Source organism: Helobdella robusta, assembly GCF_000326865.2.
Source record: "Helobdella robusta unplaced genomic scaffold HELROscaffold_43, whole genome shotgun sequence".
Lineage (NCBI taxonomy): Eukaryota > Metazoa > Annelida > Clitellata > Rhynchobdellida > Glossiphoniidae > Helobdella > Helobdella robusta.
In genome coordinates, this window is record NW_008705028.1 from 892,167 (window position 1) to 905,908 (window position 13,742).

At 33.2% G+C, this 13,742-nt stretch overlaps 3 protein-coding genes across 3 annotated transcripts; 2 read left to right on the plus strand and 1 right to left on the minus strand.

Moving 5' to 3' along the window:
• Nucleotides 1-3,636: 3,636 nt before the first annotated feature.
• HELRODRAFT_193149 (hypothetical protein) lies at nucleotides 3,637-4,324 on the plus strand. The gene is made up of 2 exons (XM_009025754.1): nucleotides 3,637-3,685; nucleotides 3,750-4,324. Exon 2 carries the CDS (start codon nucleotides 3,751-3,753, stop codon nucleotides 4,168-4,170), a length of 420 nt encoding a protein of 139 aa, XP_009024002.1. The 5' UTR covers nucleotides 3,637-3,685; nucleotide 3,750; the 3' UTR covers nucleotides 4,171-4,324.
• A 3,887-nt stretch (nucleotides 4,325-8,211) lies between these two features.
• Nucleotides 8,212-8,604, plus strand: HELRODRAFT_177593 (hypothetical protein; the record flags this gene model as incomplete). Its single annotated transcript, XM_009025755.1, has 1 exon — nucleotides 8,212-8,604. One exon carries the CDS (start codon nucleotides 8,212-8,214, stop codon nucleotides 8,602-8,604), a length of 393 nt encoding a protein of 130 aa, XP_009024003.1.
• Nucleotides 8,605-13,484: 4,880 nt separating this feature from the next.
• On the minus strand, nucleotides 13,485-13,742 carry HELRODRAFT_85050 (hypothetical protein; the record flags this gene model as incomplete). Its single annotated transcript, XM_009025650.1, has 1 exon — nucleotides 13,485-13,742. The coding sequence occupies one exon, from the start codon at nucleotides 13,740-13,742 to the stop codon at nucleotides 13,485-13,487; it is 258 nt and encodes an 85-aa protein (XP_009023898.1).

Sequence of the window (13,742 nt, forward strand, 5' to 3'; positions counted from 1 at the left end):
GCCTGACTTTTACAATCCTATATAAATTTTTTTCATTCAAGTATTATATTATTAGAAACCTTTGGATTAATTTCTAAAGGTTTCAAAAGGTGATAAGCCACCGGATAAAACGCTTCCACGTTCTGTATAACAAACCATTAGAATTGTCTGTAACTAAAGTTAACAAACTTTGTGGCCAAATGTGGCAAGCGATAACCGTAATTAAATATTACAATCTTTGACATGAGATCAGGCACCCAGATAACGTGATGGTTAATACGTTTAGGCACATTACAAGAGCAAGAGTTAAGTAAAGTAAGTAAGATAAGTAAAGATAAGAGTTAAGTAAGATAAGTAAAGTACGTTAAATTTTCATAGCTGATAGACATTACGTTCTTCAAAATTTTGTTACGCGGAACTAATATAAACCAAATTTTTTTTTTATTATTCATTTTGAACTGCTGGCTAGAATAATGTTAGACAAATGAACGATTGAGTGAAATAGTCTTAAGGTTGAATGAAGCAATTCAATTGAATAATGATCGCACGAGACAATGAATTATTTATAATTATATACGGGTTTGTGCTATAATCAAATAAATATGCAGAATAAATTACATAGGCCTTTGTAGACTGTTGGCACTTAAATTAGCCACTGCTAACGTTTGATACTTAGAAACCGAATCTTGAATGGAATCAGTTATTAGCCGAATGTGTTATCGTTCATATTAGTCTAATCTAAATTCAATAATAAAATTTTAACTTTGAGTCCAACAACGTTTCAAAATGGGAACATTGATATTAATAGTTATTTTTTAAATATTTTCATCTACCAGATGAACATTTCTCTATGAAATAATCCAGGCACGTTATGACTTCAAAAATTTTGCAAGTAACCTTATAAAGTCATTCGTAGCAATACAAACAAATGAATGACTATGTGATTGTGATTATGGGGTCATATAACAGCGGGTCGATGGCTAATTAAGAATCGACGATTATGAAATAAAAACCATATGTCAATATTTTTGAATTAAATATTAATCAAAAAATAACTTGAACGATAAAACACTTTTAACAAAGTTAACATTAATTTTTATTTCAAATTGCAACACATATTTCTATCAAATATTTGTGTAAAAGTTAACCAAATTTCGAAAAAATTTGTAAATCACCACAAAAAATATAATAAATTCATAATCAGTCACTTTTATTTCACGAGTGAGGCAACATTTTTTGAAAGTTTTTTTGCACACCTCGCATTGTCCATTTTTATCATTTGTTGGTCTTGCAGTAAATTTGGCATCAAGCAGTTTCTCTCGTCGAAGTGAAATACTTTAAGCAGGGCAAACAATGGAAATGACTTCAGGGCAACATTATGGTTTCATCGCGCTGTTTACACAAACTACATGGGTGTCACTAGAACATGCTGGAAACTGTGAAAAAATCAAAAATTAAGTTTAACAAACTTTACACTCAACATTTTTCAAAACTAACAGCGTGACCAATATTTTAAATAAACAAAAAAATGTGATTATAAATATTGTTATAATAAATAAAAATAAAACTAACCTCTCGAATAAATTTGCAGAACGAAGTATGATTCAATAACACACACGTGCATACAAATATTTGAATATCTAATCAACAGAGTTAACCTAATTGTAATACAATCACCGTCAACATTATTAGGACAAACCAATGGTTTTCTATAAAATAATTTGAATGAATACTGATAAAATTATCCATTTAAATGTCTTAATTTAACTTCTGCGTTGTGATAGTTTTTTTTTCAGTTTTATTTACAAAAGTAAAAAGGTTCATCCTAGCAATAAAATACTAATTTATGGATGGCCTCATGAACAGATTAAATCTCAACTAATTCAACAGGATTTACACATAAATAAGAATTAAAAATATCAACTGAAAAATTAAGCAATACATATATATCTAGAATAATTGAAATGAATTAAAAATTAGGGATAACAAAAAAAAGAGAAATTGAGCCAATATTATAATTATGAAATAAAATAAAACAATTTACGTTATGAACAGCATAAAAAATATGTTTTCAATTGTTTTTTGAAAGAATTATAAATTACATTACATTTAATATAGTAAGGCAGTTTATCCCAATGGAGCGGACCATAAAAACAGAAATTTCTTCCTACAAATTTAGCTTTAATTAATAAAGTGTTAATTAATAGTTTATTATTATGCCTAGTTTATTATTATATAGGTCTGAGATTGTTACGCATGATTATAACAAGTTTTCTTTTGGTAGTGCCTTTTTTTATCAACATAAGTTTCGTAACGATGCCCGACTTTCGTACTTCCTGCCACTTTAAATCTGCAAGTTGGACATTTAGACTGCACCTTGAACTACGTTTCAAAACACGTTACATGAAAATTGTGACTACAGAGCAATTTAACAACAAACAATCGTTTCAGGAAGTTTTCCCAACATATCGAACAGGTTACATCTTTGAAATTTCCCCTGGGATATGGTAAGAGGTAATTTTTTGAGAACAATAACATGAATGAAAATAATCGAAGTGTTCGATGATTCCATTCTCGACTATGCAACCGTTAGAATCGATGTCAAAATCTGATATAAACTGCTTTGGGACGTTTTTCAATGTTGTTGAAAAGTAGAAGTTTTGCTGGTCCATCATTAAGTTGTGCAATTGGTCCGTGGTAACTGAGGTGAGTTGCATCAATGGCTCCTCGTCATGCAAGCGATCCTCGTCAGATGCAAGCAACTGAGCAAGTTTTTGAAACTCGTCTGCTGACACCTTATACTTGTCTGCATTTTTTTTCAGCAAACTTTTTGTATAAAGTTAACTTTTCTTTTTATCACATCTTTTTCAAATGATATCAGCTAATTGTTTACAATTTCTTAATAAGTTAAAAATAAAATTATATACATAAAAACAATTTAACTATAGAAAAACAGTCTTTTTAAAACTCAAATAAAACCGACGTTAATATATGCAATAAAACTTAATGTCGGTGTTGTAATTTCTAAATATGTTTTCAAACGGCACGATAATAAAATTTGCATTATTCTCGACAAAAAAATTTTTTTATAACAATTTGAAACTTCGAACTGAAATCCGCAATAACGTTTAAAATTATTAGTTGTTAAAGAACCATCAGCCGGACAAAAAGGGTCGAAAGCCAGTTAATATACAAATAGAATATAAAAAAAATATGAAAAATGTATTGTGAAGCTTAGTATTAACAACAAAAACGACAAATTAAATACTTCGCACATTTGCACATTTGGAGTTCAATGGAATACAAATACTGTGGTGAACTCCATCTAAACAAATTATACATCAGTAACTTCGTCTATGGCTATCTATACTTTAAAAATTCACAATACTTTAAATTTTTGAACGACGAGTTTTCACATAGTTCCTACAAAACATCTATCAATGAGCACCTAAAGAAGTCAGCGGATGTTGTGCAATGCTTCATGAATCAAAGCATTCTAGTGATGTGATTGGCAGAGTGATTGACAGGCAAACATTCTTCTGTGAAGTCTCAAGAATATACTTCTCTCTGTTCCTGACAAATATCTGTTTTGTTATGTATATATAAGATGTGCTGAGCTTGTTCAAATAACTAATTCATATCAAGCAAATTTTTTTCTCACGAATTGAAGTTTGATCTAATTGAATATTTCTTACTACAACTCCATATTAGATTTAAAGGTGATTTTATTTTAATTTAAAAAAGTTATAAAAATTGATTTTTTTTTAAAGAATGAAATTGTTACACATCATCGCAACATTGGCTTTCGTGTGCATCAACATGACGGTGATGCCAGTTGCAGCAAGAACGTTGGAGTCAATGGAGGTCCCGAACAACCTCCGTGATAAAAGATGGGCTCCAACCGAGCTATCAGTAGCTGACGTCATCAGGATGGCCTGGCAACTGCGCATGGAAGAATTACAAAAACAGGAAAAATTGAACAGGAAGAAAACGAGGTCTGCTGATGTGGAGCTGGAAAGTGAAAGATCCAAGAGGGATCCAGAATTTTTGGAATATTATTGGGTTCCCGAAGACGTGCCGATGAGTGACTATCATAACTTGAGAACAATCGTTGTTGACCTCATTCGTGACCAGCGTGCTCGGGAGATTGCCAACACTCCCAGAAATCCTGTCAACAGCATGGGGAGATAGAAAAAGCTTTGTCGCTATTTATTTGTTGAGCAATGGAAATATTCACACAAAAGTGTAAAACATATTAATAATTATAAAAGAAATATTTTGTTTGTAATAAAAAATAATTTATTTTTGTTTCTTTCAAACTATTCCGTAAAAAACAATAAACGAAATGCATTTTTGGTGTACTCGTTATTAACCTGTCGAACGTTTGAATTTTTAAATTACACTGCGTAGAATATTTTCACTTATATCTGAAAAATTTTGTTTTTTATTCGTTGCTTTTAAAATTGATCATTAAAGTTATTCATATAAAGGAACAAGATTTTCAAAGTATCGTCTATATAGTAGACGATAATTCGACAAACCTCGTAGGCTCGGCGATGAGAATTGTTCAAGACAATCTTGAAATGGACCTCACAAGTGGAATAAAACAGTGGGCAATATTTAGCTGGATGACTGGCCATGTTGGATATATATTTGAATGCGTGGCAAATTATGTCATTATTATTAGAGATAAGGTTGCTGCCGCTCGAAATGCGACATGCGGCTCTTTCGGATCATTTCTTATTCCTTGCAATTTACACGAAATCTTATCATTTTCAAGTTTATCAACTTGTTCTAGTGACTATATGTTAAAAAATTATACTTGGCGCACCTGCCAAATCATGCTCCCTTGACTGTTTGCCAACACAGATTATTAAAAAATATGTTGATCTGTTTCTGCCGTTTTTCACCTTTTTATCGACCTGTGTCTTCTCTCCGACTCTTTTCAATTAGCTTTCAAAAACGCTGTGGTAAGCCCTATTCTGAAAAAAGTACTTTGACCTTTCAAGTTATCGGCTTGTGTCGAACCTTGTGTTTTTGTCTAAAGTTGTTGAACGCATAGTCTTTTACCAACTTGTCACTCACCTAAGAACCAATAATCTTTTTCTGGCTTATCAATCTGGTTATCGTCAGTTACATTCGACTGCATTTTTGATCTAATTTGTATTCCTCCACAGATGCTCAGAATGTGTCGTTGCTTGTTCTTTTGGATATGAGCTCTGCTTTTTGATTGTGTAGATCACGCATCGCTTTTACGCAAGCTCCAATATTCATTTAGAGTATTTGGTGATGTTCTTCAATATATTGAGTCATATCTTTCTAGTCGTACACAACAGATTTTATTCATATTTAACTTGACACATGTTGAATCTGCGCCATACGTTGTTTCACATAGGTCGGGTTTCGGCTTCCCCTTCTATTTTTTTAGTACACTGCAGATGTTTTATAAATCACTGACAAATATAATTTCAAACATCACGGTTTTGCTGAGGATAGTCAGATCATTGCTAGTGCTCCCGTTCGTCGTTTCGTTTTGATGATCTTGCCTGTAGACTCAGATCACGTCTCTCGGAAGTTATTGAGTAGATGATGGCAAATACGCTTAAATTGAATCAGTCAAAAACTCAGTTTTTACCGATTGGCACCAGGCAGCAATCGGAAAAATGAACATTGAGTCTGAGGCTTGGTGGTTTTGATATTGAGTTTTGCATATCTGCACGCAACGTGGGATTTGTTTTGATGATAACACGTCTTTTAACGTCCATGCAAGGGCAATTTCGAAGGAGTGCTCTGGACAATTGCGTAGTCTTAAAAGCATCAGACGCAAGCATACCCTTCAATGTCGCTAGCGAGCTGAAGGATGATGATGACGACGAAGTGATGAACAACAAAATTGACACAGACATCTTTGTTGGTTCTTCACTTTGCTTCCTTTTAAACGTTATTTTAGAGAATTCATTTTCATCGATAAATTTATTCTTAATAACTTTTGAAAAATTAAAATTTCTTTCAAAAGCATTAGGTCTACTATATAAATATGAGAACATACAAAATTTTTGCTTAAAATTCAATATGTAATATATTCAGATATTAATTTAACAGCACATATCCACATTTTCCATTGAAAATCGTTCAAATGACTGACTCAACATCGATTCAGTGCAAATAAATACTTTCTTCACAGTTTGCCGTGTACCTTCGTTTTAGTTCTTCCATTCTCTTTCCAATGCTTCATTGGCTTCCAATTTCCGCTCGAATCATCTTCAAAATTGCAGTCGTTACCTTCAATACCCTTATATTAAAATTCCCAACATATCTATACGACCTCATATCCAGATATGAACATACTAGATCACTCCGCAGCAGCTCAACAGGTTTCTTAAACATTCCCGTTGTCAGATCCCGCCTGGCTGGCCGCGGTTTTCGTCACGTTGCTCCGTGTGTCTGGAATGCGTAACCTCGTTGAGTTTTTTCAAAAAAGGATTAAAGACTCATCTTTTTAACATGGGCTCTGGGCGCCTCTGAAGCAGCTGTGCGAATGGGCGCTTCATAAATGTTTATATTATTATTATTCGTAGTTTAATAATATCGTTTTCGTTGATTGCTTGGACGTTCTTTTCTATGATTCTTTTCATGATTTTTTCATCTTGATCGAAAGCGGTTGACATGTGATTCTTATGATATATTACTATGTTATTTTTTGTTACTATTGTTTGTTGCATTGTTGTTGTTGCTGATTTTTTGTTCTTTGCGTTCTATTACTTTCTGGATCATGAAATTTTTATATCTATTATTGATGAGTTGTTTAGTGATTTTATCTAGTTCTGTTCTCCTGCTTCCTATAACGGAAGAGTGCGTATAGGCTCAGTTTACAAAGGCAGAGATCGTGCTCTTTAGATATGTATGAAAACATTCACTATTGCCATTGAGGCATAAACCTTTGCTTGTTGCTCTGGTGTAGACTGAGGTTTTGAATTCATTTTGCACATTTTGTATTAGTACGTATAGGAGTGGTAGTTTATTGTCAGTTGATTTTTCCATTGTAAACTTAAATTTTGACGAATTAAGTCGTTGTAGTAGTCTTGCTCTTTGATCATCGCCTTCATATGTAACAAATATATCGTCAACATATCGCCAGTATACATTAGGTTTAATCTCTGGTTCTTCTTTATATAACATTTCTTCAATATGTTCAACATAGAAGTTTGCGAAGAGTACTTCCAATTGAGAGCCCACTGCTACACCGTCTATTTGCTGATATAGTGTGTTACCCGGGCCAACGAAAAGCGCTTCGGCTGTACATATTTTTAGCAGCGCAACTAATTCATCTTTTGGAATTGGTAGTGGTGAATGTCTGGAATTGTATATTCTGTCTATTATGCTGATTGTGTCCTGTCGTTTGTAAAGAGTGACTCCACATCCAAAGATGCTATTTTGGTGTTAATTAATAGTTTTGTTGTTGACAATAAATATATCAATTCTCTACTTGATAAAAAGTATTCATAAGCAATAAAGTGGTATGTATCAGGAAACTCAACGCTTTCTTCATTTGCTTCCCGCCTTTCAATCATAGATATATATTTATAAATAATTCTTTCAAAATTCAAACAGCGATTTTTTGTTACTGTTCAACAACTTTCTAAAACTTTTATTTATTTTTTTAACCTCTGAACAAAAAACATTCGTGAAAAAAATTAAGTGTAATTAATGCTCTGACAAAAACATTTTCTGATGTAAATACTCTGGTGCATTCCACTTAAACAAACATACAACGATAACTTATTCATTGCTCTTAGTCAATAACTTGGCTATATTTATACATTAAAAAATCACAATGCATAACATTTTCAGCTGTAACTTTTGGAATAGTTCCTTCCAAACATCAGGCAATGAGTCAGCGGTTGTTGTGCAAAAATTCACGAATCAAAGCGTTCCTAGTGCGGTGATTGATTGATTGACGAGCAAACATTTTTCTTTGAAGTCTCAAGTACATAGTTCTTTTTGTTTCGGACAAATATCTGTTTTGTTATGTATATAAGATGTGCTAAGCTTGTTCAAATGACCAATTACCATCAGATTGAGTTTTTTCAACCATAGTAGTTTAATAGAATCAAATACTTCTAAATACAACATCATGTTAGTATTGAAATTGATTTTATTTTAAATTTATAAATTTATATATTTTGCTTTTTTTGTTGAATCAGAATGAAATTGTTACACATCATCGCAATAATGGCTTTCGTGTGCATCAACATGACGGTGATGCCAGTTGCAGCAAGAACGTTGGAGTCAATGGAGGTCCCGAACAACCTCCGTGATAAGAGATGGGCTCCCACCGAGCTATCAGTAGCTGACGTCATCAGGATGGCCTGGGAACTGCGCATGGATGAACTACAAAAACAAGGAAAATTAAACAGGAAGAAAACGAGGTCTGCTAATGTGGAGCTAGAAAGTGAAAGATCCAAGAGGGATCCAGAATTTTTGGAATATTATTGGGTTCCCGAAGACGTGCCGATGAGTGACTATCATAACTTGAGAACAATCGTTGTTGACCTCATTCGTGACCAGCGTGCTCAGGAGATTGCCAACACTCCCAGAAATCCTGTCAACAGCATGGGGAGATAGAAAAGCTTCGTCGCTATTTATTTGTTGTGAAGTAGAAATGTTTATGTAAAATTGTTTAAAACATACTACAATTCATAAACGTAAATATTATTCGTAACAAAAACACTGAATTTTGTTTGTTTCAAATATTATTTTTCATCATTGAAAAAATGTTATAGTCTGGGTTCAATGCCATCGTTTATTTCAAATATTGTTAGACACACTGCAACCATGTTATCATTTCATCATCAACAAATGCATTCAATCATGACATGACATAAAATAACAAAGATTTTATATAGTGATCCAAAAAGACATCGTCTGTGACAGAACCACTCTGATACTTTTTTAATATCCTATTTTAAGTTTGCTTTAAAGTTATTAGTTTTTTCTGCGCATATTATTCCATCTCCCAGTTTGTTCCTCCCGTTGATTACTCTGTAGCTAAAAATTTTTACTTTATCATTCTTATTTATGCCCCCTTGTTTTACTGTTCGTCCTAAACTCAAAAATTTCAATGGTTCCAAATTCTCTTTCTTAGTGATGATTTTGTATGCCTAAATCAAATTTGCTCTTGGTTTTTTTTCTAATGTTGTCAAACCACAAACTTTCAGTCTGTCTTCATATGGCATACCGCGACACTCCACTGTCATTCTTATTGCCCGCCTTTGAATATTCATAAGCATATGTCTGTCCTTTTGTAAATCCGGATTCCAAAGAGGAACACAGTACTCCAACTTAAGTCGGACCAATTTTTTTATATAGGTTTATATATGACGATCTGCTTTTTACTTTTCTTTTTATCATTCTTAGGATCCTGTTTTTCACTTTTAGCTGCCTCGATTCATTGCCGCGCTACCTTACCATTTCGGTGGATTATCATTCCTAGATCCTTTTCCTCTTTTACATTTTTTAGTGTTGTTTTTCCAAGTTTGAATACGTTTTCTTTGTTTTTCGTTCTCGTATGTTAGACTGCGCATTTGTCGGTATTGAATACCATCTGCCAATCTTCAGCCCATTTGCATTTTTTTACTGTTCAACTGGAAAAGCACCGGGCTACGTGATACAGATGATAAATTCAATTTCGAATGTTCCTGAGATCTGCAAAACTCAAAAATCTTGCTTGTCCTCCGTTCAAAACATCTCATTCTGTACCTAATAGGTTTCCTGTTGCAACTCTCAAGACTGAGAACTCACTGTCAGTTGACCTGAAAGTTGATATTAACATGTGTCTAAAAGTGTTCAGAAGTCGGTTGAAACATCATTTTTCAACAAAACGAAGCAAAATTCAACGAAGGCTTTCTTCAAATCGACAATACAATACTATACGCAGATCGCTATAGTTTTATTTATTAATTTAAATTTTAATTTATCTATTTTTCTGATAATATATTGTAATTTATTATTTAGCTTATTAATTAAATTAACAAAATGTTTCATAATATTCATTTTATTGCTATAAATTTAATACTAACATATTAAAATATTTAAAAAAGTTCAAAACCTTTTTTTTTATATATTTTAAACATGATAGAACATTTAAGCATAATAGAACAAAAAAGCTTTTTACTGTATCTTCGGTATTTTAAAAAAGGGGAGAGTTCAAACAATTGTGACGTGTTTCACCTTGGGGAGTTCGAAAATTTCTGAATGTTTGTGATAGGGTGGTAAGTTGAATACACGCAAAATGTTACATCCTTCGGGGAAACTCCTTATTTATTTGTAAAACTTCATGTCTCTATGGAGTTTTTGCTTTTGAGATCGAATTGAAAATGATCGTTATATTTTTTTTTAAGTTATAACACTCATAATTTTAATAATTATTTATTATCGAGTTAGTAATTACGCACAAAATGTTTTATCAAGGCACGATATATCTAAAGATAAGTTAATGCGTTTGTTTATTGAGTTGTATGTATCGTTTATCTTACAAGTTTTATATTTGTTAAATGATGGGCGAACGGGAATGAGTTTTTATCTTCATAACATTTCATTCTTTTCACATTCTTGTTTGTGTTTAATTGATTTGAACTGATTTGATTAGAGTTGCGAAATTTTTTAAATAATATATATTATATAGAGCCGACATTAATTTTTTATCATTGCTTACATTTATCACCGCATTCCTTGGAGATTTTTATTATTAAATTGCCAAAATATTGTTCATAAAAAAATTAATCAAATCTTTATTTAAAATATAAAATAAATTTTTTTATGGTTTTTATGAAAATAGGTACCAACTTGTTGCTTTTTGGAACAAAACATTTCTTCATGTGTATAAAGGATAAAATATTTTTTGCGAATTTTATTGTTTTAATTTGTTTCCAAACCTTGATTGAAGGTTTCTTGAAATGGTCATTAAAAATTTGAGACTTGCAATCTTCATTTGTGTTTTATTTCATAGATTAAATATAAAAACCAATAAATAATTTGTAAAAATTCAAGAAAATAGTTTACAATTTATTTCGGTTAAATATTCAACAAAAGTCGTGAAAATGTTTTCAAAGTATTAAAAAATGCAATATAAAAATAAATTTAAGGCATCTTGCATTGTGTGATTGCGTGGCTGCTGGGCAAAGATAACAATGCTTCGAAGGAAACAGGAAATAAATGGAACTGTTCTTAAATTTTGAAATCAGGCCACACATTTGCTTGATTCGAATTTGTTCCCATTGTTGAGTGACCAATCAGCGATAGAAGAATCGCAAAGAACACGACTGTCATTGGTTGATTTGAATTTTATGTTCTCATCCGACAGTTTCGATTGGTTGAATGATAGGAAAGTTTTTATTGGTTTAGAGGGATCTAGAGGAATTTGTGACTTTTCAATTTTTTCACTGTTTATAACAGAAAATTTTGTTGGTGGTTGGGAACGAGTTTTATGTTTAAGCTGCTGTGTAGATGGCGTTTGTTGGCGTGGTTGTTGCTGCTGCGGTTGCTGTTGACGATGATAGGTCACTAACTCGTTGAAGTTCAAAGTAGGCTGGCTTATATGCAACGCATTTTTTTCGTCTGAAGAAAAGTTTGAGCATAGATAGGCACTGCAATTTGAAAGCAGACTCTTGGAGCTGGCTTGCCTCGAATAACTCTCACTGACAATTTTTTCGTTATTTTGTTTTTGATTGTTCGGCGTTTTGTCAATCTTGTTGTTCAAGTTGTTGACATTACTGATGTTGTCAATGCTGGCAATGTCGTTGTTGACAATGTTATTGTTGATAATGTTGTTGGTGTTGATGTTATGGTTGCTGATGTAATGGTTGCCACTGAGTTTTAGAACATTAATTTGGTTTCCACCCTCAGAGCTACTAGAGTTAATATTCTTTGTAATGTTGCTTTGGTTCTTATCTTTGTTAATGTTGGAGTATCTTTCATTGAAGAAATTTAAACCAGCAAAATTCTTATTGTTGTAGTTAATATTTGTTAAGTCGTTGGAGTTTTTGAGAGCGTTCATCATCATCATCACTACAGATTTGTCGTTTGACTCTTTTCCAACCAACAGCTCTCTGTCTCTGCCGTCGTGCTTCGCCACATCACCAGCGTCATCGTCATTCATCTCGACATCAACTTCCTCATCTTCGTCCTTCCTCTTACTGTTATCATCATCATCACCAACATCGTTACTATCATCTTCAGACAGTTCGTTGTTGAAATCATCTTCTTCATCACCATCTTCATCATCACCATCTTCATCATCATAATCGCAGTCATCATCATAGTCTTCAGCGCTCCCATCCTCATTAAATGTTGACTCACAGGCATTCTCTTCCTTCATATGCTGACCACTTTTGTGTTGGACGTCGTTCTTACTGCTCTTGTTAGTGTCATTTTTGTTGTTGTTGTAATTATTATTGTTATTATCATAAATGTCGCCATCACCATTTTCATCCTCATCATCATCACGGTGACCTTCACGAAACCCGCCACCACCATTTTCCTCATCTCCCTCTATCCAGGGCTTCAACTTTTGCAGGGCCATCAGTGAGGCGTTGTTGATGCAGAGGGGGTCGTTGCTGTTGTTGTTTTTGTTACTGTTGCTGCTACTGCTTCTGCTGTTCAGCATGAATTTGTTGGCAGCCTGGCGCTCAGCCTCACGCTCCTCAGCTGATTGTCGTCTGTGTGGTAGTTGTTGTTTGATCATCTCGAGTGAGTCGAGGATGAAATGGATGGATGGATGGATGGATGGATGGATGGATAAATGAATGAATGAATGAATGAATGAATGAATGAATGAATGAATGAATGAATGAATGAATGAATGAATGAATGAATGAATGAATGAATGAATGAATGAATGAATGAATGAATGAATGAATGAATGAATGAATGAATGAATGAATGAATGAATGAATGAATGAATGAATGAATGAATGAATGAATGAATGAATGAATGAATGAATGAATGAATGAATGAATGAATGAATGAATGAATGAATGAATGAATGAATGAATGAATGAATGAATGAATGAATGAATGAATGAATGAATGAATGAATGAATGAATGAATGAATGAATGAATGAATGAATGAATGAATGAATGAATGAATGAATGAATGAATGAATGAATGAATGAATGAATGAATGAATGAATGAATGAATGAATGAATGAATGAATGAATGAATGAATGAATGAACAAAATAACGAACGAAAAAACAAACAAACAAACGAACAAACAAACGAACGAATGAACGAACGAACGAACGAACGAACGAACGAACGAAAGTATTTTTTATTTGCGTTAGTGTAATGTTCTGGGAACATTGCTTTTGTTCTACATAATTCGTTGAGAACTTTTGCTTTTCAAGTCAAGAAGGAAGTTTCATGTAAAAATTGTTTTGATTAAGTGGCTGACTAATTTTTGTTAAATTGTTGTTGCCCGTGATGCGATCGAGATAACGAAAATCATTGAAATGCAATCAGCAGCAACCTCCATTTGGTTCTCCTGTTCTGAAACCAGGTCTTCACTTGGTGGTCCGTCATCTTCAAGATCTTTGCCAGGTTTGATCGCTCGGCTGACCCCAAGTACTTCTGCCTGTGGAATCTCTTCTCTAACTCAACCACCTGAAGCCTCGAGAAGGACGTCCGTGGCTTCTTGCGCTTCTGTGGACTCTTCAGTGAGAACTGATGCGAACTCGTTGGCTGCTGGCCGGCTTGGGGCAT

What these genes read in the sequence shown, in the direction of transcription:
- HELRODRAFT_193149 (XM_009025754.1), top strand. Translation starts at nt 3,751, where the DNA reads ATGAAATTGTTACACATCATCGCAACATTGGCTTTCGTGTGCATCAAC.